At 43.6% G+C, this 22014-nt stretch overlaps 1 protein-coding gene across 6 annotated transcripts in view; it reads left to right on the forward strand.

The window, feature by feature from the left end:
- Positions 1 to 22014, forward strand: part of LDLRAD3 (low density lipoprotein receptor class A domain containing 3) — a 268879-nt gene that overhangs the window by 72714 nt on the left and 174151 nt on the right. For all 6 annotated transcript variants that reach the window (XM_081240427.1, XM_081240428.1, XM_081240426.1 and 3 more), the window contains exon 2: positions 1896 to 2042. In XM_081240427.1, coding sequence (XP_081096553.1) covers positions 1896 to 2042 — 147 coding nt within the window. The remainder of the gene's footprint in view (positions 1 to 1895; positions 2043 to 22014) is intronic.

Below are 22014 nucleotides of genomic sequence, written 5' to 3' on the forward strand. Positions count from 1 at the left end.
TCCACTGCAAATGCCACCTCTTTCCTGTGACCTTTCTTTAATGCCTTGAATTCTCACTTTATCTTAAGAGCACTGGGGAGCCATTCAGTGGCTTTTTAGAGTCAAGAAGTGTCATGATCGACCTGCTCTTTAGAAAGGTGCCTCTGAGACAGACTTGAGGGGAGGCTGGGGTCACTTGTGGCAGTGATCCTGGTAAGAGATGGTGGTGATTTGGGCTGCAGTCATGGCTGTGGCAGTGGAGACTAGCATGCAGGACTTGGTGATTGGCCATCGTAGGGGGTGATTGAGTGAGGAGGGGACAAGGAAGATTTTTAGGAACCCAGTGCAGGTTTTTAGGGCAGGATGAGGCCCCTCACTGTAGCTGCTCTTCTAGAATTCTTCAGTGAATTACACAAGCTCATTTTCAGTAGGGTGTTCATGTACAATATTAAATCAGTGCAGTGGGGCAGATGGTCTATAAGGAATATCCGTGGCACCTGGGCTGATGTGGTACCGCTTGCCTCTGGCTCTGTCTTTTCCAATTTTTTGCCCACTTGTTCCAGCTGTAAAATGTTTTTAGTGTAACCCTGGTAGAACCCTAGGCACACAACAGGGTGACTGCCCATTTCTCCTTGGGGAAGACTTCAGAGGCAGAGTAACACAGAAGTTGTATGCTAATGGGTGTGTCGGGATTTCCAGGAGACCCCATGAGTTGAAGGGCATTCCAGGTAAAAATTACAGCACATGTAAAGGATAGTGGCATGCAAGAAGGTGTGATGTCAGGGGTCTGGCATGAGATGCTTCTCTTGGCAAAGCTTGTGGAAGAGCATCATGGGCCCTGCCCTCCTCCTGCTGCCCCCAGGCAGGTCTGGACATCCCTCTTAGTACAGGGCACTAAAATTGTTAGTATACCCTTGTGCCTTTCCAGCCCGGAGGGAGGAGCCCTAGCTTTCATCTCTGCATCTTTAACACTTAGCAGAAGTGTCTGGTCATAAATGTTCAATAAATGTTTATTGAAAACTCAGGAGGGAGCCCTGGAGGGACCGGTCTTTTATTTCTCCTTTTCCTCTAAGACTGTTTTATTTCCTGATGGCTCCTGATCTCCCAGCCATTGATCACAGTAGCTCAGACGGATCAGATTGATCCAATTCTGGCTCCCTTGACAATCTGCCCCCGGGGTCCACTGGTGGATGAATTTAGCTCTCCTTGGCCTTCCCTGTTTGCTTTCCAGCCTAAGAGTTCGCACTTTTGGGTGAGGGCCTTGGCATTCTGTGCCTGTGTTCAGTGGAGTCGAATCTAAACCTTGGGGCTTGGTGCTAAATCTCCGGGAACTCTTGGCAAGCAGTCCAGGGACCTTGAGACTCTCTTGGGGTTAGAAGGCCTGTGTTGAAGTTTTGGTCTGGCCTTTGCTCCCCGTGTGACCCCAGGCAGGTTGGTTTTTGTGGGTGATTCCTGTTTCCTAAAGTGAAATGATGTCCCCGTATCCCTGCTGACTTGGCCCAAGTGCAAGGATTCTGTGATCATAGGGCTGCAGAGTCTGAGGTCTGGACGGAGCCTGCAGTTCCTGCCGCTGGGTACTGGGAGTCCTGCGCTCCCTCTGTCTTGGCATCTTCCTTTTTAGCCACTGCTGATGGCCAGAAAAGAACGTTTGGGTTTTACTACCAGGCTTTTTGACAGAGAAAGAAGAAAAGTCCGTGAACCCCTGTTGAGTGCTCAGCACCAGCGAAGGGCTTTACCTGGGTCTCTCCATTCAGTCCTCCCAGAATCCCTGGGGGTGGAGCAGATTATGGGTCCCTTTCACAGATGAGAAAACTGAGTCCCAGAGAGGCAATCCGTGTCGAAGAAGAGTTGTGCAGTCCCGGGTCCTTGCCGCCTTGGCGGCGCCGTCTGACCTCCCTGTCCCCTCTCTCCCACAGAGAGCCAGCTGCTTCCCGGGAACAACTTCACCAACGAGTGCAACATTCCAGGCAACTTCATGTGCAGCAACGGGCGGTGCATCCCCGGCGCCTGGCAGTGCGATGGGCTGCCCGACTGCTTTGACAAGAGTGACGAGAAGGAGTGCCGTGAGTGGCCTGGCCCTTTGCTGGGGCAGGAGGAGGGTGGCGGCAGTCCTGGGGCATCAGCAAGGAGGTCTGGGTCTGACTCAGCCCTGCACACTCTGCGTGCTGCCCACGGCGGGGCCAGGGCCTCTGGGGGCAGGGCTGTCCTGCCCTCTCCACCTGTAGCTCTGTTTCAGAGCAGCGTGGTCTGTGCAGAAACAGGGGTCTTGGTGGGGTGGGAGCCACAGAGGACCTGCCCACCAGGCTCGACTCCCCCTCCCCCTGAGAGACTCTCCCTGCCTTCACTTTACACGCGAGGATGCTGAGACTCCCAGAGGTTATGTAGCTTCAGTATCTTCTAACCAGCAAGCAGCAGACCTGGATTTGAACCCAGGGCTGCCTGACCCCAAGGTCCAGGCTGGTAACCATCTTGCACATCTTCTACATTGTGCAGTATTCTTGAGGATGAAATAAGCTGTAGCATCACGTCAAGTATCTAGCATGGAGTTGGTACTGACTTTGTAGTAATCTGCTTCCAAATGCCCTTTTCTTTGCCAACACCTGGACATCATCTTCAGATGGGCACCACCAGGACCGGGATTCTTTCTGATCCTCCCCACGCCCTCCTTCTTCAGCCTCTTTCCCGTTTTGTACCCAAAATCCGCGTGAGATGTGAGTCAGTGGTAATCTGTGAGAAAGGAGGTACCAGGGATGTGAGTTGAGGGGCCTCCAGGAAGTGGAACGATCATCCTCCCTGCCCCGTAGAGGGGTGTTTCTCTTCTTTGCCAAAGTTTGGTGCTGCAGAGGGAGCTGGGCCACGGCACGCTGGCCGGCAGGAAGTACACCGGGAGTCCTGGGCCCAGGGTTGTCCGGTGCCTGGGGACCACACAGCTGGACAATGGTTCTTGGCTTTTTCCTGGGCTTTGGGCACCAGGCCACAGGGCCTCTCGCACAGGAGAACTATGTGTTCTGGCTCTGAATCTGCTGTCTTTTTGGGAGCCAGGTGAGGAAATGAGGAGAAGATGATAATTTGAACTTTTCACATAGCTGTTACCGGGATTTGAGGCTCAGCTTGTTGACGCGCAGGAAGGAGCTCTGGGTTTGGGGCCCCCTCTGGAGCCAGGCCCCCTCTTCCTCGTGATGTACTCCCTCTGAGACTGGCCCCTCTGAGATCTGTCCAGTATCCCTGCTGCCTGCCCCCACTCTTCAGAGAAATTTTGGGAGGGGTTGGGTTGAGGGTATGTTTTTTGTGGGAAATAGTTCATTTTGTTTGTTGTTTGTGATTTCTTCTGAATAGACTATTATACATAATGCATTTTTATTTTTGCAGAATTAAAAAAAAGTATTATGTCTATTGCAGCTTTTCCTGTTTCTAGCCTGGCTTCAAAATTGCTAGAAATTGAACGTTTGTAATCTGAGTTTCAAATGAGATAGTATGCGTGAACCCTATAATCTGTCCAGTTTTGAGCATTATTAAACACTCTGAATGTGTGGAATGATCATTTTTGGAATATGGTGTGTATTTGAACTCCAGGAAATGCAGATTGTCTTTAGCTGAGCTGGGAATATTCAGAACAGGACACGTTTGTGACAGAATACAGGATCAGAAGTTGAGACCTAAGTTATATTCCCAGCTTTGTCAATTTCAACTGTGTGATATTAAAGTTCTCTGTGACAAGCTGTGTCCTGTGCCAGTCCAGTTCCATGATTTCAGAATTCATGCATAAACGGGAAGAGTTGGTGGAAAGAGAAATTTAAAAGAGAAGAAAAGAGGGCTTCCCTGGTGGCGCAGTGGTTGAGAGTCTGCTTGCCGATGCAGGGGACATGGGTTCATGCCCCGGTCCAGGAAGATTCCACATGCCACGGAGCGGCTGGGCCCGTGAGCCATGGCCACTGAGCCTGCGCGTCCGGAGCCTGCGTAACGCCAAAAAAAAAAAAAAAAGAAAGAAAAGAAAAGAAAAGATAATGTGGGCAGCTGCCTGGCGCAGTTTGGTTTGGTTTGGAACAGGCTCACCTTGGCTATTCTCCGTTAATTTTTTTCTCCTCATTTCCAACCCGTCACCCCCAAGTGTAGTAGAGACTTGATTGGCATTTATTTAGTCTTTTGATCAAAACATAATTTAAAAAAACGTACACATAAACACATGCATTCAAAAAACCTTTCCTTTGTTGCCCTTCTTTTTTCCTTTGGTCTTTAAATTCTAAAAACAGAAGAACACTAGAAAGTTTAGACAATAGAGGGAAGAAAAAGAAGTCCTTTTTCTAAGACAAAGTTTCCTTGCATTTCAGATTTCTTACATATTCCCTTCCCAGTCTAGGACCTGAGGGTGTGAGCCCTGGAGAAGGACTGTGTCCAAATCCCAGCCCTCCCTTCCATCCCTCTCTCCCAGTGCTGTGTGATCTTAGGAAAGTTACCAGAATGGTCTAAAACTTAGCCATTGGAAGGATTAAAGGAGAATTAATTCCTTAACCTTCTGCTGCCTCAATTCCCTCCTCTCCAAAATGAGAACCATCAGCCTTCTAAGTGACACTGTTGGGACGTTTTAATGCCTGTTAAGCACACAGCACACAATGCCTGGGTATAGTCAGTGACTTGTAAACGTTAACTGTTATTGGTCAGTCCACACATAGTATATTCATTGTCATGGGGACACGTGATTGAATAACCTGCTTTTTCTACTTCACATTAGAGGCCCTTTGCCACATTACCATATATGTAGCAACCATAATTGTTGTTTTGTGAGGTTACCTACTGTTCCATCAAGTAGATGCACTGTAACCTAATTATTCCCCTATTGTCGGGTGTTTAAGTCTCTTTTGCTTTTTTACTTCTGCTGATCAAAATGTTTAGGGTCGACAGCAATCCCACTACTGGGCATATACCCTGAGAAAACCATAATTCAAAAAGAGTCATGTACCACAATGTTCACTGCAGCTTTATTTACAATAGCCAGGAGGTGGAAGAAACCTAAGTGTCTATTGACAGATGGATAAAGATGTGGCACATATATACAATGGAATATTACTCAGCCATAAAAAGAAATGAAATTGAGCTATTTGTAGTGAGGTAGATGGACCTATAGTCTATCATACAGAGTGAAGTAAGTCAGAAAGAGAAAAACAAATACCATATGCTAACACATATATATGGAATCTAAAAAAAAAATGGTTCTGAAGAACCTAGGGCCAGGACAGGAATAAAGACACAGACGTAGAGAATGGACTTGAGGACATGGGGAGGGGGAAGAGTAAGGTGGGACGAAGTGAGAGAGTGGCATGGACATATATACAGTACCAAATGTAAAATAGATAGCTAGTGGGAAGCAGCCGCATAGCACAGGGAGATCAGCTCGGTACTTTGTGACCACCTAGAGGGGTGGGATAGGGAGGGTGGGAGGGAGACGCAAGAGGGAGGAGATATGGGGATATATGTATATATAGCTGACTCACTTTGTTATAAAGCAGAAACTAACACACCACTGTAAAAAAATTATACTCCAATAAAGATGTTAAAAAAAATTAATAAATAAATAAAATGAGAGAGTTGAACAAAACAAACAAACGAAAACAATGTTGAGGGTCGATTAAGGAGCTTATCCATGCCTGGAGGGTAGAAATACAGGATGGTTTCAGCCAGAGCCAGGATGGGCTGGGCTGAGGTCTCCAGGGTGGGTACCATCTGGTCCATCCTTTCAAGGGCTCCCTGAGACTTGTCCGTTTAGAATTTGTGCCATCTCCTTCTGTGTCTTGCTCAGAAGTTACAGAGCTCTTTCACTGATTCTTTGGGACAACTTGGTACTTACAGGAAGGAGAGAGAAGGTGGCTGATGTTCTCACTTGGTAGAGGTGATTGCCTCAAAAGCCCTACGAAATAGCTTTGGCATTTAGAAAAGAATACACTTAACCAATGAGAAGTCTTGCCCTTTCTGAAGGGTGAGAGAAGGGCCTGGAGAAGCGTGTCTTGGAGGGGTACGAGGCAGAGAGCAGCTATTCTGTATCCACGGCAGAGGAAAGATTTTCGGGAGACAGGAAGAAACTTTTTTATTATAAAGGTAATAAAATGTTATATTGTGAAAATCGGGGGAACAGGGACGGAGAAAAACAGAATCCTACATAGAGTCTGTACGCTAACAGACCCACTATGAGCATCTTACAAGTTTACATTCAGGCTTTTCTCAGTTGTAATCACCATAGGTATACGATTTTATATTTTAATTTTTTTCCCAGGTAACATTTCAACATATTAACATTTTTCTATGTTTTTTCCCCATATTTCCCTATCACTTTTTTTGTGTGTGTGTGGTACGCGGGCCTCTCACTGCTGTGGCCCCTCCCGTTGCGGAGCACAGGCTCCGGAGGTGCAGGCTCAGCGGCCATGGCTCACGGGCCCAGCCGCTCCGCGGCATGTGGGATCTTCCCGGACCGGGGCACGAACCTGTGTCCCCTGCATCGGCAGGTGGACTCTCAACCACTGCGCCACCAGGGAAGCTCTTCCCTATCACTTTTAACGCTTAAGTGGCCCATTCACTTGGTGAATAAATATAGTTTATTTACTTATTATTTGGTATTTATGTTGTTTCCAGTTTTTCACTGTTAGAAATAGTGCTCACGGTTGTGAAATGAGGGTAGATATGACTTTCCCCCTGTTTTGAGAAATGTTCTTCAGCTCGATTCTCAGAAATGCAATGACCAGGTTGAAGGACAGGAGCCTTTTCTGGCTCTTGCCCACTTGTTCTGCTAATGTTTTGCATCAGCTTGCTCACTGGCAACATGTGAGACGTCTGGCTTTATTTTAGTCTTGGCAGCATTGGGAAATACCTTTTTAAAAAAATCGGTTTTCTGGTTCGTTTAATAGTTGAAAACAGTTACATATTTTCATTTTCATTTTTTAAGTTATCTAAAGAGGTTGAATGTTTTCCCAACCCCCTATGTACTAGTTGTATTTCTGACCTTGTGAAATATCTATTAATGGACTAGAATAAATTTCCAATTGGGTGGAGTCATTAGATTTTCCACCTTAGAGTTTTGAGAGTAGAGGCTCATTTGGGGATAGCCTGAGTGTATTTCTGTTCTTGGTTCGTGGAATGCCCTAAGTGATCGTTTTAGCCAAATAACGTTTTGTTATAATAAAGGAATAAGGATATGTTTTAGAAAAACATACAAGTTCCATGGAAGCCCTGCTATGGCAAGAGCAATGACATGCCGTTACTTGAGCTTCCCCTGGGCTTCACTATCCAGGCACTTTACATTATAGTAACTCATGGATTGTCACGAGCCTCATGAGAGAGGGACTGTTATTATCTCCATATGAGGAAACTGAGCCACAGAGAGATGATGCAGACCCTGTCAGCTGTCCCAGAGTGTAAGTCCTCATAACCTTCCTCCGTCAGAGACCACTGGTGGGTTCATTCAGTCCTTCTGTACATGGATCTCTGTTATTCTGCTGAACAGGATTGTACTGTATGTTATCACTACTGATCTGATATTTTAAAAAATTAAGAAACATCGAAAATGTTTTTCTGTGTACAGGCATACGTTGGAGATACCGTGGTTTCACTTCTAGACCACCGCAATAACGCGAGTCACACAAATTTTTTGGTTTCCCAGTGCATATGAAAGTTGTGTTTACACTATACTGTAGTCTATTAAGTATGCAATAGAATTATGTCTAAAAAATAATGTACGTACATTAATTAAAAAATACTTTCTTGCTTAAAAATGCTAACCATCATCTGAGCCTTCAGCAAATTGCAATCTTTTTCCTGGTGGAGGGTCTTGCCTCGGTGTTGATGGCTGCTGACTGATCATGGTGGTAGTTGCTGAAGGGTGGCATGGCTGTGGGAATTTCTTAAAATGTTACTTAAAAGTGAAGTTCGCTGCATTAATTGACTCTTTCATGAATGATTTCTCTGTGGCGGCAATGCTGTATTTGATAGCATTTTAGCCACAGAACTTCTTTTAAAAGTGGAATCAGTCCTCTCAAACCTGCTGCTGCTTCTTATCAACTAAGTTTATGTAATGTTCTAAATCCTTTGTCATCATTTCAGCAATCTTCACAGCATCTTCACCAGGTTTCTTTGCTCATCCATAAGAAGTAACTCTCCTCATCCATTACAGTTTTATCATGAGATTGCAGCAATTCAGTCATATTTCAGGCTCCACTTCTAGTTCTGGGTCTCTTGTTGTTTCCACCACATCTGCAGTTACTTCCTCCACTGAAGTCTTGAACCCCTCAAAGTCTTCTGTGAGGGTTGGAATCAACTTCTTCCAAACTCCTGTGAATGTTGATATTTTGACCTCTTCCCATGAATCACGAATGTTCTTAATGGCATCTAGAATGGTGAGTCCTTCCAGAAGTTTTTCAATTTTCTTTGCCCAGATCCATCAGAGGAATCACTACCTTTGGCAGCTATAGCCTTATGAAATGTATTTCTTAAAAAATAATATTTGAGGGCTTCCCTGGTGGCGCAGTGGTTGAGAGTCTGCCTGCCAATGCAGGGGACACGGGTTCGTGCCCTGGTCCGGGAAGATCCCGCATGCCACAGAGCGGCTGGGCCCGTGAGCCATGGCCACTGAGCCTGCACATCCGGAGCCTGTGCTCTGCAACGGGAGAGGCCACAACAGTGAGAGGCCTGTGTACCACAAAAAAACCCACAAAAACTTGAAAGTCAAAATTACTCCTTGATCCATGGGCTGCAGAATGGATGTGTTGTTAGCAGTCATGAAAACAGCATGAATCTCATTGTCCATCTCCATCAGAGCTCTTGGGTGACCATGTGCATTGTCAGTGAGCAGTAATATTTTGAAAGGAATCTTTATTTCTGAGCAGTAGGCCTCAAGAGGGGGTTTAAAATATTCAGTAAACCATGTTGTCAACAGATGTGCTGTCATCCTGGCTTTGTTGTTCCATATAGAGCACAGGCAGTGTAGATTTAGCATCATTCTTAAGGGCCTTAGAATTTTTAATGGTAAATGAGCATTGGCCTGAACTTAAAATCACCAGCTCTTTTAGCCTCCTAACAAGAGAGTCAGCCTGTCCTTTGAAGTTTTGAAGCCAGGCATTGACTTCTCCTCTCCAGCTATGAAAGTCCTAAATGGCGTCTTCTTCCTGTATATTGCTGTTTTGTCTACATTGAAAATTTATAGGCACCTTTATTAATTATCTGAGCTAGATCCTCAGGATAACTTGCTACAGCTTCTACACCAGCACTTGCTGCTTCACCCTGCACCTTTATGTTATAGAGATGGCTCTTTCCTTAAATCTCATGAACCAACCTCTGCTGGCTTCAAACTTTCCTCTGCAGCTTCCTCACCTCTCTCAGCCTTCACAGAATTGAAGAGTTAGGGCCTCGCTCTGGATCGGGCTTTGGCTTAAGGGAATGTTGTGGCTGGTTTGATCTTCTATCCAGACTACTCAAACTTTCTTCCTATCAGCAATAAGGCTGTTTTGCTTTCTTATCATTTGTGTGTTCACTGGAGCAGCACTTTTAATTTCCTTCAAGAACCTTTCCTTTGCATCTACAGCTTGGCTAATTGTTCAGCACTAGAGGCCTAGCTTTTGGCCTGTCTTGGCTTTCAACGTGCCTTCCTCCCTAAGCGTAATCATCATTTCTAGTTTATTATTTAAAGTGAGAGACTTGTGACTCTTCCTTTCAATTGAACACTTAGAGGTCATTATAGGGTTATTATTTGGCCTAATTTTAATATTGTGTCTCAGGGAATAGGGAAGCCTGAGGCGAGGAGAGAGCTGGGGGAATGGCCAGTTGGTTGATGGAGCAGTCAGAACACACACAACATTTATCAGTTAAGTTCGCCATCTTATATGGGTGTGGTTCGTGGAGCCCCAAAACAATGACAATAGTAACAGCAAAGATCACTGATCACAGATCACCATAACAAATATAATAATAATGAAAACATTTGAAATATTGTAATAATTACCAACATGTGACACAGAGGCACAAAGTGAACAAATGCTGTTGGACAAATGGCTTGACACAGGGTTGCCACAAGCCTTCAATTTGTAAAAAACTCAGTATCTGCAAAGTGCGATCAAGTGAAATGCAATAATACGAGGTATACCTGGAAATGATTTCTAAAGTGGCTATTAGTCCTGTGAATCTCTGAAAGAAGAGACTGTACTTTATTACTGCCCCTTGCTGGAATAATAAAGCAGCAATCCAAATTTCTAGAACATACATGTGACCTGGAATCAAGAGCCTTAAGGTCTCCTGCCACCTTTGTGTTGGATTGCAGCTGCCATCTCTCTGTGGTCTAACCAAATGGGGGAGGGATCTTGGAGGGTTGAGATCCGTGTTACAAGGTGGTTCGTTTTCTTCTTTGAAAAATTATATTGATCGCTATTTTTGAGGCATGTACAGACTTTTAAAGTCCCAGGCCCTTTGTGTGTGTGTGCGTGTGTGTGTGTGTGTGTGTGTGTGTGTGTGTGTGTGTGTGTTGGCAGGGCTGGGGATGGGGATAAATTCAAGAATCTTGTCAAATGATAAAATTTTAATGAATCTCCAAATCCAGAGACATAGAAAAATAGGTGAAGAAATGGAATTTGAATTTCATTTGCTTTTAGTATTCCCAGCCATTTCTTGAGCACGGCTTTTAATTACACCAGTGTGATGGCAGAAATCCAGGAGATTGGGCTGAGAGGGCAACTTTGAAATAATGATCACCAAGGAATGGAAGGGGAGGAAAGCCCAGTCAGAAGCTCTTCCTTTCCTTTTTACGGTCTTCATCATCGGCCTCTAGGTGGCGCCACATATAATGTTTTCTTTTAAAACTGATGCTTCAGGGCAAGCAGAGATGAGGGGAAATAACTAGATCCTGAGTTATTCTCACCAAACTTTCGCAGTAATTCAGCGATTTCACCGAGGCACCTACTGCTTGGCTCACATGCAAAATGCCCCAGGAAATCAGGCAGTTTCCATGGGGTGGGTACGGCTTGCTTCTTTCTCTCTTAGGCTGCTGTGTCTTTTCCCAGAGAACCGGGTGGTGAGAGCTGACGTGTTGTGACCTGGGAAGACAGCCTGTCAATGAGCTGGGGGATGCAACTACAGTGGGATCTAATCCTCCCCTTCCGCTGTGTAAGAAGCAAAACTGGCACAATGCTATCATTATGGGTTGAATTGTGTCCCCAGCCCCCAAATTCATATGTTGAAGTCCTAACCCCAGTACCTCAGAATGTGACCTTGCCATAAAAAGGAATGAAATTTTGCCATTTGCAGCAACATGGACGGACTTGGAAGGCATTATGCTAAGTGAAATAAGTCAGAGAAAGACAAATACTGTATGATATCACTTATATGAGGAATATAAAAAATACAACAAACTAGTGAATGTAACAAAAAAGAAGCAGACTCAGAGATATGGAGAACAAACTAGAGGTTACTGTGGGTAGGGGGGAGGGGCAGTTTAAGAGTAGGGGATTAAGATGTACAAGCTATTAGGTGTAAAATAAGCTATGAGAATATACTATACAACATGGGGAATGTAGCGAATATTTTCTAATAACTATAAATGGAGTATAACCCTTAAAAATTGTGAATCACTGTATTGTACACCTGTAACTTTTATAATACTGTATATCAACTATACAATTAAAAACATTAAAAATTAAGATAGCATGAAAAATCAAAAAAATGTGACCTTATTTGGAGGTAAGGCCTTTATAAAGGTAATCAGGTTAAAATGAGGTCATTAGAGTGAACCATATCCAATACGCCCTTATAGGAAGGGTGAATTTGGACACTGAGATCCATCCAGGGGGAAGAGGATGGGAAGACAGAGAGAGAGGATGGCCATTTACAAGCCAAAGAGAGAGGCCAGGAACAGATCCTTCTTCAGCCCTGAGGAGGAACCAGCCCTACTGACATTATGATGTAAGACTTCTGGCCTCCAGAACTGGGAGACAGTACATTTCTGTTGTACCACAAAGTCGTGGCACTTTGTTACAACACCCCTAGCAAAACTAACCCAGCCATCTACCCATCTCTTATTTTTTAAAAAAATTGTTACGTAATGAGTGAGTGACAGCTGTCCCACAGCTGTGTGACAGGATGAGGTTCACAGACATCCTGCTTCTATTTTTTTCTTTAACAGTTTGAAAGTAAGAATCTTACCGTTACAGGTTGAATTATGTCCCCTCCAAGGACATGTTGTCGTCCTAACCCCCAGTATCTCCACATGTGACCTTATTTGGAACTGGGATGTTGAGGTTGTGATTAGCTAAGATGAGGTCACACTGGAGTCGGGTGGATCCTTTAATCCAATATGACTGGTGTTCTTATAAGAAGCAGTGTGAGGATGTGAGGGAAGAAGGCCATGTGACAACAGAGGCAGAGATGGGAGTGATGCAGCTACAAGGCAAGGAATCCCAAGAATTGACAGCTGCCCCCGGGAGCTAAAAAGAGGCAGGGAAAGAGTCTACCCTGAGTCTCAGAGGGAGCATGGCCCTGCTGACACCTTGACTGCAGTCTTCTGGCCTCCAGAAATATGAGAGAATAAATTTCTGTTGCTTAGTTTGTGGCACTTTGTTACGGCAGCCCGAGGCATCTAATACACATACTTCCAAGGGATAATTCAATCGATTTGGGCTTTTGTGGGCTGGTCCAGCCCAGTAGGTGTGGGCTTTCTTTTATCAACCTCCCTGCAGGAGGGGTGGGTGGAGCCTGGCAAGCCATTGTTAAATGCTGAATTTCAAAAGCCTTCTGAAGACGCCGAGCTTCAGAAAACGGGGGTCTAGAGAATATCACTGTGGTTTAACACTCTGTCCATTAAATGCTTCAGAATGAAAGTTCACATTCCTTCCCAGCACTTGTGGTGCGGAAGGAATCCAAGACCTGTATGTGTTCTTCTCTAACTTAGTCATTTTGTTTGTGTAGTTGTTTTTAAACATCTCAGATAATTCCAGGCATGGCCCCCACTTCACTTAGTTTCTTTCATCTCAAATGTGAGACCATAAATCCTGTGGTTAAAAACAGGGGCTTTGGGGGCCAGCCTCCATTTATGACCTCTGAGGCTCTGGGCACCAACTTACCTACCTCTACACCAATTTCCTCATCTGTAAAATGGGGATAATAACAGTACCTACTTCAGGGGGTGATAGTTAAAACATTTAATAGGCGGTATGTCCAGGTGGTAATGCGAGTTAGAAATAGGGTGAAGATCAGCTCTGCTGACCGCAGGGCATTGCTGTCAGTCTTAAATCAGCTAATGTATGTGAGGCTCGGAGCTGGGGTGCCTGGCCTGGGTTAAGCATTCAGTAAGTGCTAACTGATACTGTTCCCTCAAAAGTGCCGGTGACATCATCCTCAAACCCAAGTCTGCAGTGACATTCCTGGTCCTGCAATGCTAGACGTCCAGGCCATCCCTTGCACACCCCCTCTCTTCCTGCTCTGTCTTTGAAAGCCTAAGCCTTAGAAACCCCTTTCTTTGCTGGGTCAATATCTTCTTTTCACTCCAGAGAGTCTTGAACACACAGTCATGAGCTCTTATGAAATTCTCTTTAGCTTAGAGCTCCAGGGAGGCAGCCAGACACACAGAAGCCGCTGTATGAGGGAAGGAAACAAATACTTGAGGGCCTGGGGTGAGCCGGGCAGGCCCTTTGGGTCACGGGGAGGAGGGTTTGGAAGTAGCTGTCCTGCGTTCAGCTGGGAGCCTGTGTCTTCACAGCCCTGCACTTGTCCCCCAGCCACCAGAGTGTTCCCAGCTCTGCCCTAGTCCCACACAGTTAAGCACCTAAGTGGATTTTGATGACAGCATTTTGCTGCATTGCTTGAACAGTCTTCGGAAGTCTCTGCCTTCACTCTGTTGGCCTGAAACCCGCACTGCCCCCTGCAGCCTCCAAGGTCTAGGACTCGCAGAAGTCACAGCCTTCCAGGTCCTCTCCCCGCTCCCAGATGTGCGCTTTGTGCCCTGTGCCAATGGTGCCGTCCAGATGTTGGGATCGCCGTATAAATTCCCAGGTAGTCTCCTGACAGCTACGTAGGGACAATTTCTCGCTTGTCGGGCCACACTTGACCTTAACTTGAATGTGACCATATGCTCACTTTTCTAAAAGGACCCTGGCCGCTGTTTGAAGATGCCAGCAATTTTACACTAGGTGGAGAAATACGAAGTGCTCCGAAACTCTCTGGGTATATCAGTTGCCTGGGCCTGCTCTAACAAAATACTGCAAACCGATGGCTTAAAAGAACTGAAATATATTCTCCCTCAGGTCTGGAAGCTGGGCATCCAGAATCAAGGTGTCCACAGGGCCGTGCTCTCTCTGAAGGCTCTAGGGTACAGTCCTTCCGTGCTTCGTCGCCGGCATTCCTTGGCATCTTTGACTTGTAGAATCAACAGTCCAGTCTCTGCCTCCGTCATCACCTGGAGGCCGCCCTATGCATGTGTCTCTGTGTCCAAATTTCCCTCTTCTTAAAAGGATGCCCATCGTTGGCTTAGGGTCCATCTTCATCCAGCATGACCTCATCTTAACTTGATTATATATATGCACTATTTCTAAATAAGGTTCCATTCTCAAGTTCCAGGACACTAGTAACCTGCCATACCGGGCGCATTAATTTTTTTTTAATATAAATTTATTTATGGCTGAGTTGGATCTTTTGCTGCACGTGGACTTTCTCTAGTTGCAGTGAGCGGAGGCTACTCTTTGTTGTGGTGCACGGGCTTCTCATTGCGGTGGCTCCTCTTGTTGCAGAGCATGGGCTCTAGGCGCACGGGCTTCAGTAGTTGTGGCACGTGGGCTCAGTAGTTGTGGCTCACGGGCTCTAGAGCGCAGGTTCAGTAGTTGTGGCGCACGGGCTTAGTTGCTTCGTGACATGTGGGATCTTCCCGGACCAGGGCTCCAACCCGTGTCCCCTGCACTGGTGGGGGGATTCTTAACCACTGCGCCACCAGGGAAGCCCTGGGTGCATTATTGACAAAGTAGAGTGTGCAGTGGCCAGCGCCACCCAGGACCAGGCCTGCACCGTCAGCTCCCTTGGATGTCCCTGTGCTGGATGGGTTCTCACTGCATCCACTTGGGGTGATTTGTTGCTATTGTTCTACTCCTGCCTTTATAGTTGGTGGTCATGGAACAGGACCAGGTGTGTCAATAGAACAGGAGTAGTTGAAAGCCTGGGGAGAGTGTTTTATATGAGAAAATAAATAAATATATCCTTTTAAAGTCAGTTATAAAAGTAGTCTTACTTCTATGACCTGGCACCTTGACTTGGCTACTTCCATGATAAAAAAAACATAGAGTACTCTGAACGCTAGTTAGTGTGTATGGCAGCCTGTGAAAGTTCTGTGCCTTTAAAAACCACAGGGGTGGGATGTGCTGTAACTAGATTGATACCTGTAGCTCTCTGCCTTCCAGTGCACCTGGGAGGAAGCTGGGAGGGCTCCCAGCCAGACTGGGCTGTAGACAGCTTTTTTGTCCTGCACAAAGACATGAAAAACATGAATTAGTTTCTAAATCGGAAGCTTGCACATAAAATTGGGATTATCAGGTTTGCTTGGAAAATTACATTTAGTGTTCGGATACTCTGCAACCTTGTTTCCACCCTGAGTCTATCGTGCATTTCACCATCTTGCTCATTCGAAGGCCTTCAGTGTTTCTTTAATTCTAAGGCACACGTCTTTTTACATTTTCAGGTCTCTGAAAGTGAGATGCCTCTTATAATCGATGGTATAAGAAAACGTGTGTCCTAGTTTAATTGGAGACTCTTTTTCTTTCTCAGTTGTATGTAAATTAGTGGCATCCCTTACAATTGGTGGTGTCTTAGAGTCAGTGAAATTCTTTTTTTTTTTTAATTTTTTAATTAGTTTCTGCTTTTTTTTTTTTTTTTGAACTTATTTTTTACTGAAGTATAGTTGAATTACAATGTTGTGTTAATTTCTGCTGTACAGCAAAGCGACTCAGTTATACATACATACATATATATATATATATACACACATACACACATTCTTTTTCATATTCTTTTTTTTTCTAGTCTTCCTTGATTTTTCTTTTCTTTTTTTTTAATTTATTTTTTAAATTAGTTTCTGCTTTATAACAAAGTGAATCAGTCATACATATACACTGTTCCTACATCCCTTCCCTCATGCATCTCCCTCCCTCCCACCCTCCCCATCCCACCCCTCCAGGCGGTCACAAAGCACCGAGCTGATCTCCCTGTGCTCTGTGGCTGCTTCCCACTATCTATCTACCTTACGTTTGGTAGTGTATATATGTCCATGCCTCTCTTTCGCTTTGTCACAGCTTACCCTTCCCCCTCCCCATATCCTCAAGTCCATTCTCAAGTAGGTCTGTGTCTTTATTCCCGTTTTGCGCCTAGGTCCTTCATGACTTTTTTTTTTTTTAATTCCGTATATATGTGTTAGCATACGGTATTTGTCTTTCTCTTTCTGACTTACTTCACTCTGTATGACAGACTCTAGGTCTATCCACCTCATTACAAATAGCTCAGTTTCGTTTCTTTTTATGGCTGAGTAATATTCCATTGTATATATGTGCCACATCTTCTTTATCCATTCATCCGATGATGGACACTTAGGTTGTTTCCAGCTCCGTGCTATTGTGAATAGAGCTGCAATGAACATTTTGGTACATGTCTCTTTTGGAATTATGGTTTTCTCAGGGTATATGCCTAGTAGTGGGATTGCTGGGTCATATGGTAGTTCTATTTTTAGTTTTTTAAGGAACCTCCATACTGTTCTCCATAGTGGCTGTACCAATTCACATTCCCACCAGCAGTGCAAGAGTGTTCCCTTTTTTCCACAGCCTCTCCAGCATTTATTGTTTCTAGATTTCTTGATGATGGCCATTCTGACTGGTGTGAGATGATATCTCATTGTAGTTTTGATTTGCATTTCTCTAATGATTAATGATGTTGAGCATTCTTTCATGTGTTTGTTGGCAGTCTGTATATCTTCTTTGGAGAAATGCCTATTTAAGTCTTCTGCCCATTTTTGGATTGGGTTGTTTGTTTTTTTGCTATTGAGCTGCATGAGCTGTTTATAAATTTTGGAGATTAATCCTTTGTCAGTTGCTTCATTTGCAAATATTTTCTCCCATTCTGAGGGTTGTCTTTTGGTCTTGTTTATGGTTTCCTTTGCTGTGCAAAAGCTTTGAAGTTTCATTAGGTCCCATTTGTTTATCTTTGTTTTTTTTTTTTGCGGTATGCGGGCCTCTCACTGTTGTGGCCTCTCCCGTTGCGGAGCACAGGCTCCGGATGCGCAGGCTCAGCGGCCATGGCTCACGGGCCCAGCCGCTCCGCGGCATATGGGATCCTCCCGGACCGGGGCACGAACCCGTATCCCCTGCATCGGCAGGGGGACTCTCAACCACTGCGCCACCAGGGAGGCCCTATCTTTGTTTTTATTTCCATTTCTCTAGGAGGTGGGTCCAAAAGGATCTTGCTGTGATTTATGTCATAGAGTGTTCTACCTATGTTTTCCTCTAAGAGTTGGATAGTTTCTGGCCTTACATTTAAGTCTTTAATCCATTTTGAGCTTATTTTTGTGTATGGTGTTAGGGAATGATCTAATCTCAAACTTTTACATGTCCCTGTCCAGTTTTCCCAGCACCACTTATTGAAGAGGCTGTCCTTTCTCCACTGTACATTCCTGCCTCCTTTATCAAAGATAAGTTGGCCATATGTGCGTGGGTTTATCTCTGGGCTTTCTATCCTGATCCACTGATCTATCTTTCTGTTTTTATGCCAGTACCACACTGTCTTGATTACTGTAGCTTTGTAGTATAGTCTGAAGTCAGGGAGCCTGATTCCTCCAGGTCCGTTTTTCGTTCTCAAGATTGCTTTGGCTATTCGGGGTCTTTTGTTTTTCCAAACAAATTTTGAAATTTTTTGTTCTAGTTCTGTGAAAAATGCCAGTGGTAGTTTGATAGGGATTGCATTGAATCTGTAGATTGCTTTGGGTAGTAGAGTCATTTTCACAATATTGATTCTTCCAATCCAGGAGCATGGTATCTCTCTCCATCTATTTGTATCATCTTTAATTTCTTTCATCAGTGTCTTATAATTTTCTGCATACAGGTCTTTTGTCTCCTTAGGTAGGTTTATTCCTAGATATTTTATTCTTTTTGTTGCAATGGTAAATGGGAGTGTTTTCTTGATTTCATTTTCAGATTTTTCATCATTAGTGTACAGGAATGCCAGAGATTTCTGTACATTAATTTTGTATCCTGCTACTTTACCAAATTCATTGATTAGTTCTAGTAGTTTTTCGGTAGCATCTTTAGGATTCTCTATGTATAGTATCATGTCATCTGCAAACAGTGACAGCTTTACTTCTTCTTTTCCAATTTGGATTCTTTTTATTTCCTTTTCTTCTCTGATTGCTGTGGCTAAAACTTCCAAAACTATGTTGAATAAGAGTGGTGAGAGTGGGCAGCCTTGTCTTGTTCCTGATCTTAGTGGAAATGGTTTCAGTTTTTCACCATTGAGGACAATGTTGGCTGTGGGTTTGTCATATATGGCCTTTATGATGTTGAGGAAAGTTCCCTCTATGCCTACTTTCTGCAGGGTTTTTATCATAAATGGGTGTTGAATTTTGTCGAAAGCTTTCTCTGCATCTATTGAGATGATCATATGGTTTTTCTCCTTCAACTTGTTAATATGGTGTATCACATTGATTGATTTGCGTATATTGAAGAATCCTTGCATTCCTGGAATAAACCCCACTTGATCATGGTGTATGATCCTTTTAATGTGCTGTTGGATTCTGTTTGCTAGTATTTTGTTGAGGATTTTTGCATCTATGTTCATCAGTGATATTGGCCTGTAGTTTTCTTTCTTTGTGACATCCTTGCCTGGTTTTGGTATCAAGGTGATGGTGGCCTCGTAGAATGAGTTTGGGAGTGTTCCTTCCTCTGATATTGTTTGGAAGAGTTTGAGAAGGATGGGTGTTAGCTCTTCTCTAAATGTTTGATAGAATTCGCCTGTGAAGCCATCTGGTCCTGGGCTTTTGTTTGATGGAAGATTTTTAATCACAGTTTCAATTTCAGTGCTTGTGATTGGTCTGTTCATATTTTCTATTTCTTCCTGAGTCAGTCTTGGCAGGTTGTGCATTTCTAAGAATTTGTCCATTTCTTCCAGGTTGTCCATTTTATGGGCATAGAGTTGCTTGTAGTAATCTCTCATGATCTTTTGTATTTCTGCAGTGTCAGTTGTTACTTCTCCTTTTTCATTTCTAATTCTATTGATTTGAGTCTTCTCCCTTCTTTTCTTGATGAGTCTGGCTAATGGTTTATCAATTTTGTTTATCTTCTCAAAGAACCAGCTTTTAGTTTTATTGATCTTTGCTATCGTTTCCTTCATTTCTTTTTCATTTATTTCTGATCTGATTTTTATGATTTCTTTCCTTCTGCTAACTTTGGGGTGTTTTTGTTCTTCTTTCTCTAATTGCTTTAGGTGCAAGGTTAGGTTGTTTATTCGAGATGTTTCCTGTTTCTTAAGGTGGGATTGTATTGCTATAAACTTCCCTCTTAGAACTGCTTTTGCTGCATCCCATAGGTTTTGGGTCGTCGTGTCTTCATTGTCATTTGTTTCTAGGTATTTTTTAATTTCCTCTTTGATTTCTTCAGTGATCACTTCGTTATTAAGTAGTGTATTGTTTAGCCTCCATGTATTTGTATTTTTTACAGCTCTTTTCCTGTAATTGATATCTAGTCTCAGAGCATTGTGGTCAGAAAAGACACTTGATACAATTTCAATTTTCTTAAATTTACCAAGGCTTGATTTGTGACCCAAGATATGATCTATCCTGGAGAATGTTCCATGAGCACTTGAGAAAAATGTGTATTCTGTTGTTTTTGGATGGAATGTCCTATAAATATCAATTAAGTCCATCTTGTTTAATGTATCATTTAAAGCTTGTGTTTCCTTATTTATTTTCATTTTGGAAGATCTGTCCATTGGTGAAAGTGGGGTGTTAAAGTCCCCTACTATGATTGTGTTACTGTTGATTTCCCCTTTTATGGCTGTTAGTATTTGCCTTATGTATTGAGGTGCTCCTATATTGGGTGCATAAATATTTACAATTGTTATATCTTCTTCTTGGATCGATCCCTTGATCATTATGTAGTGTCCTTCTTTGTCTCTTCTAGTAGTCTTTATTTTAAAGTCTATTTTGTCTGATATGAGAATTGCTACTCAGGCTTTCTTTTGGTTTCCATTTGCATGGAATATCTTTTTCCATCCCCTTACTTTCAGTCTGTATGTGTCTCTAGGTCTGAAGTGGGTCTCTTGTAGACAGCATATATATGGGTCTTGTTTTTGTATCCATTCAGCCAATCTGTGTCTTTTGGTGGGAGCATTTAGTCCATTTACATTTAAGGTAATGATCGATATGTATGTTCCTATTCCCATTTTCTTAATTGTTTTGGGTTCGTTATTGTAGGTCTTTTCCTTCTGTTGTGTTTCTTGCCTAGAGAAGTTCCTTTAGCATTTGTTGTAAAGCTGGTTTGGTGGTGCTGAACTCTCTCAGCTTTTGCTTGTCTGTAAACGTTTTAATTTCTCCATCAAATCTGAATGAGATCCTTGCTGGGTAGAGTAATCTTGGTTGCAGGTTTTTCTCCTTCATCACTTTAATTATGTCCTGCCACTCCCTTCTGGCTTGTAGAGTTTCTGCTGATAGATCAGCTGTTATCCTGATGGGGATTCCCTTGTGTGTTATTTGTTGTTTTTGCCTTGCTGCTTTTAATATGATTTCTTTGTGTTTAATTTTTGACAGCTTGATTAATATGTGTCTTGGCGTATTTCTCCTTGGATTTATTCTGTATGGGACTCTCTGTGCCTCCTGGACTTGATTAACTATTTCCTTTCCCATATTAGGGAAGTTTTCAACTATAATCTCTTCAAATATTTTCTCAGTCCCTTTCTTTTTCTCTTCTTCTTCTGGAACCCCTATAATTCGAATGTTGGTGCGTTTAATGTTGTCCCAGAGGTCTCTGAGACTGTCCTCTGTTCTTTTCATTCTTTTTTCTTTATTTTGCTCTGCAGCAGTTATTTCCACTATTTTATCTTCCACCTCACTTATCCGTTCTTCTGCCTCAGTTATTCTGCTATTGATCCCATCTAGAGTATTTTTTATTTCATGTATTGTGTTTTTAATCGATGCTTGATTCATCTTTAGTTCTTCTAGGTCCTTGTTAACTGTTTCTTGCATTTTGTCTATTCTATTTCCAAGATTTTGGATCTGGGAAATAGAATCTTGGATCATCTTTACCATTATTATTCTGAATTCTTTTTTAGGTAGACTGCCTATTACGTCTTCATTTGTTAGGTCTGGTGGGTTTTTATCTTGTTCCTTCTCCTGCTGTGTGTTTTTCTGTCTTCTCATTTTGCTTATGTTACTGTGTTTGGGGTCTCCTTTTTGCAGGCTGCAGGTTCGTAGTTCCCGTTGTTTTTGGTGTCTGTCCCCAGTGGCTAAGGTTGGTTTAGTGGGTTGTGTAGGCTTCCTGGTGGAAGGTACTAGTGCCTGTGTTCTGGTGAATGAGGCTGGATCTTGTCTTTCTGGTGGGCAGGTCCACGTCTGGTGGTGTGTTTTGGGGTGTCTGCGGACTTTTTATGATTTTAGGCCACCTCTCTGCTAATGGGTGGCGTTGTGTTTCTGTCTTGCTAGTTGTTTGGCATAGGGTGTCCAGCACTGTAGCTTGCTGGTCGTTGAGTGAAGCTGGGTGCTGGTGTTGAGATGGAGATCTCTGGAAGATTTTCGCTGTTTGATATTATGTGGAGCTGGGAGGTCTCTTGTGGACCAGTGTCCTGAAGTTGGCTCTCCCACCTCAGAGTCACAGCACTGACTCCTGGCTCCTCAATTTGGGATGATTTGTTGTCTATTCATGTATTCCACAGATGCAGGGTACATCAAGTTGATTGTGGAGCTTTAATCCGCTGCTTCTGAGGCTGCTGGGAGAGGTTTCCCTTTCTCTTCTTTGTTCTCACAGCTCCTGGGTCTCAGCTTTGGATTTGGCCCCGCCT

Source organism: Mesoplodon bidens, assembly GCF_964165515.1.
Source record: "Mesoplodon bidens genome assembly, chromosome: 7".
NCBI lineage: Eukaryota > Metazoa > Chordata > Mammalia > Artiodactyla > Ziphiidae > Mesoplodon > Mesoplodon bidens.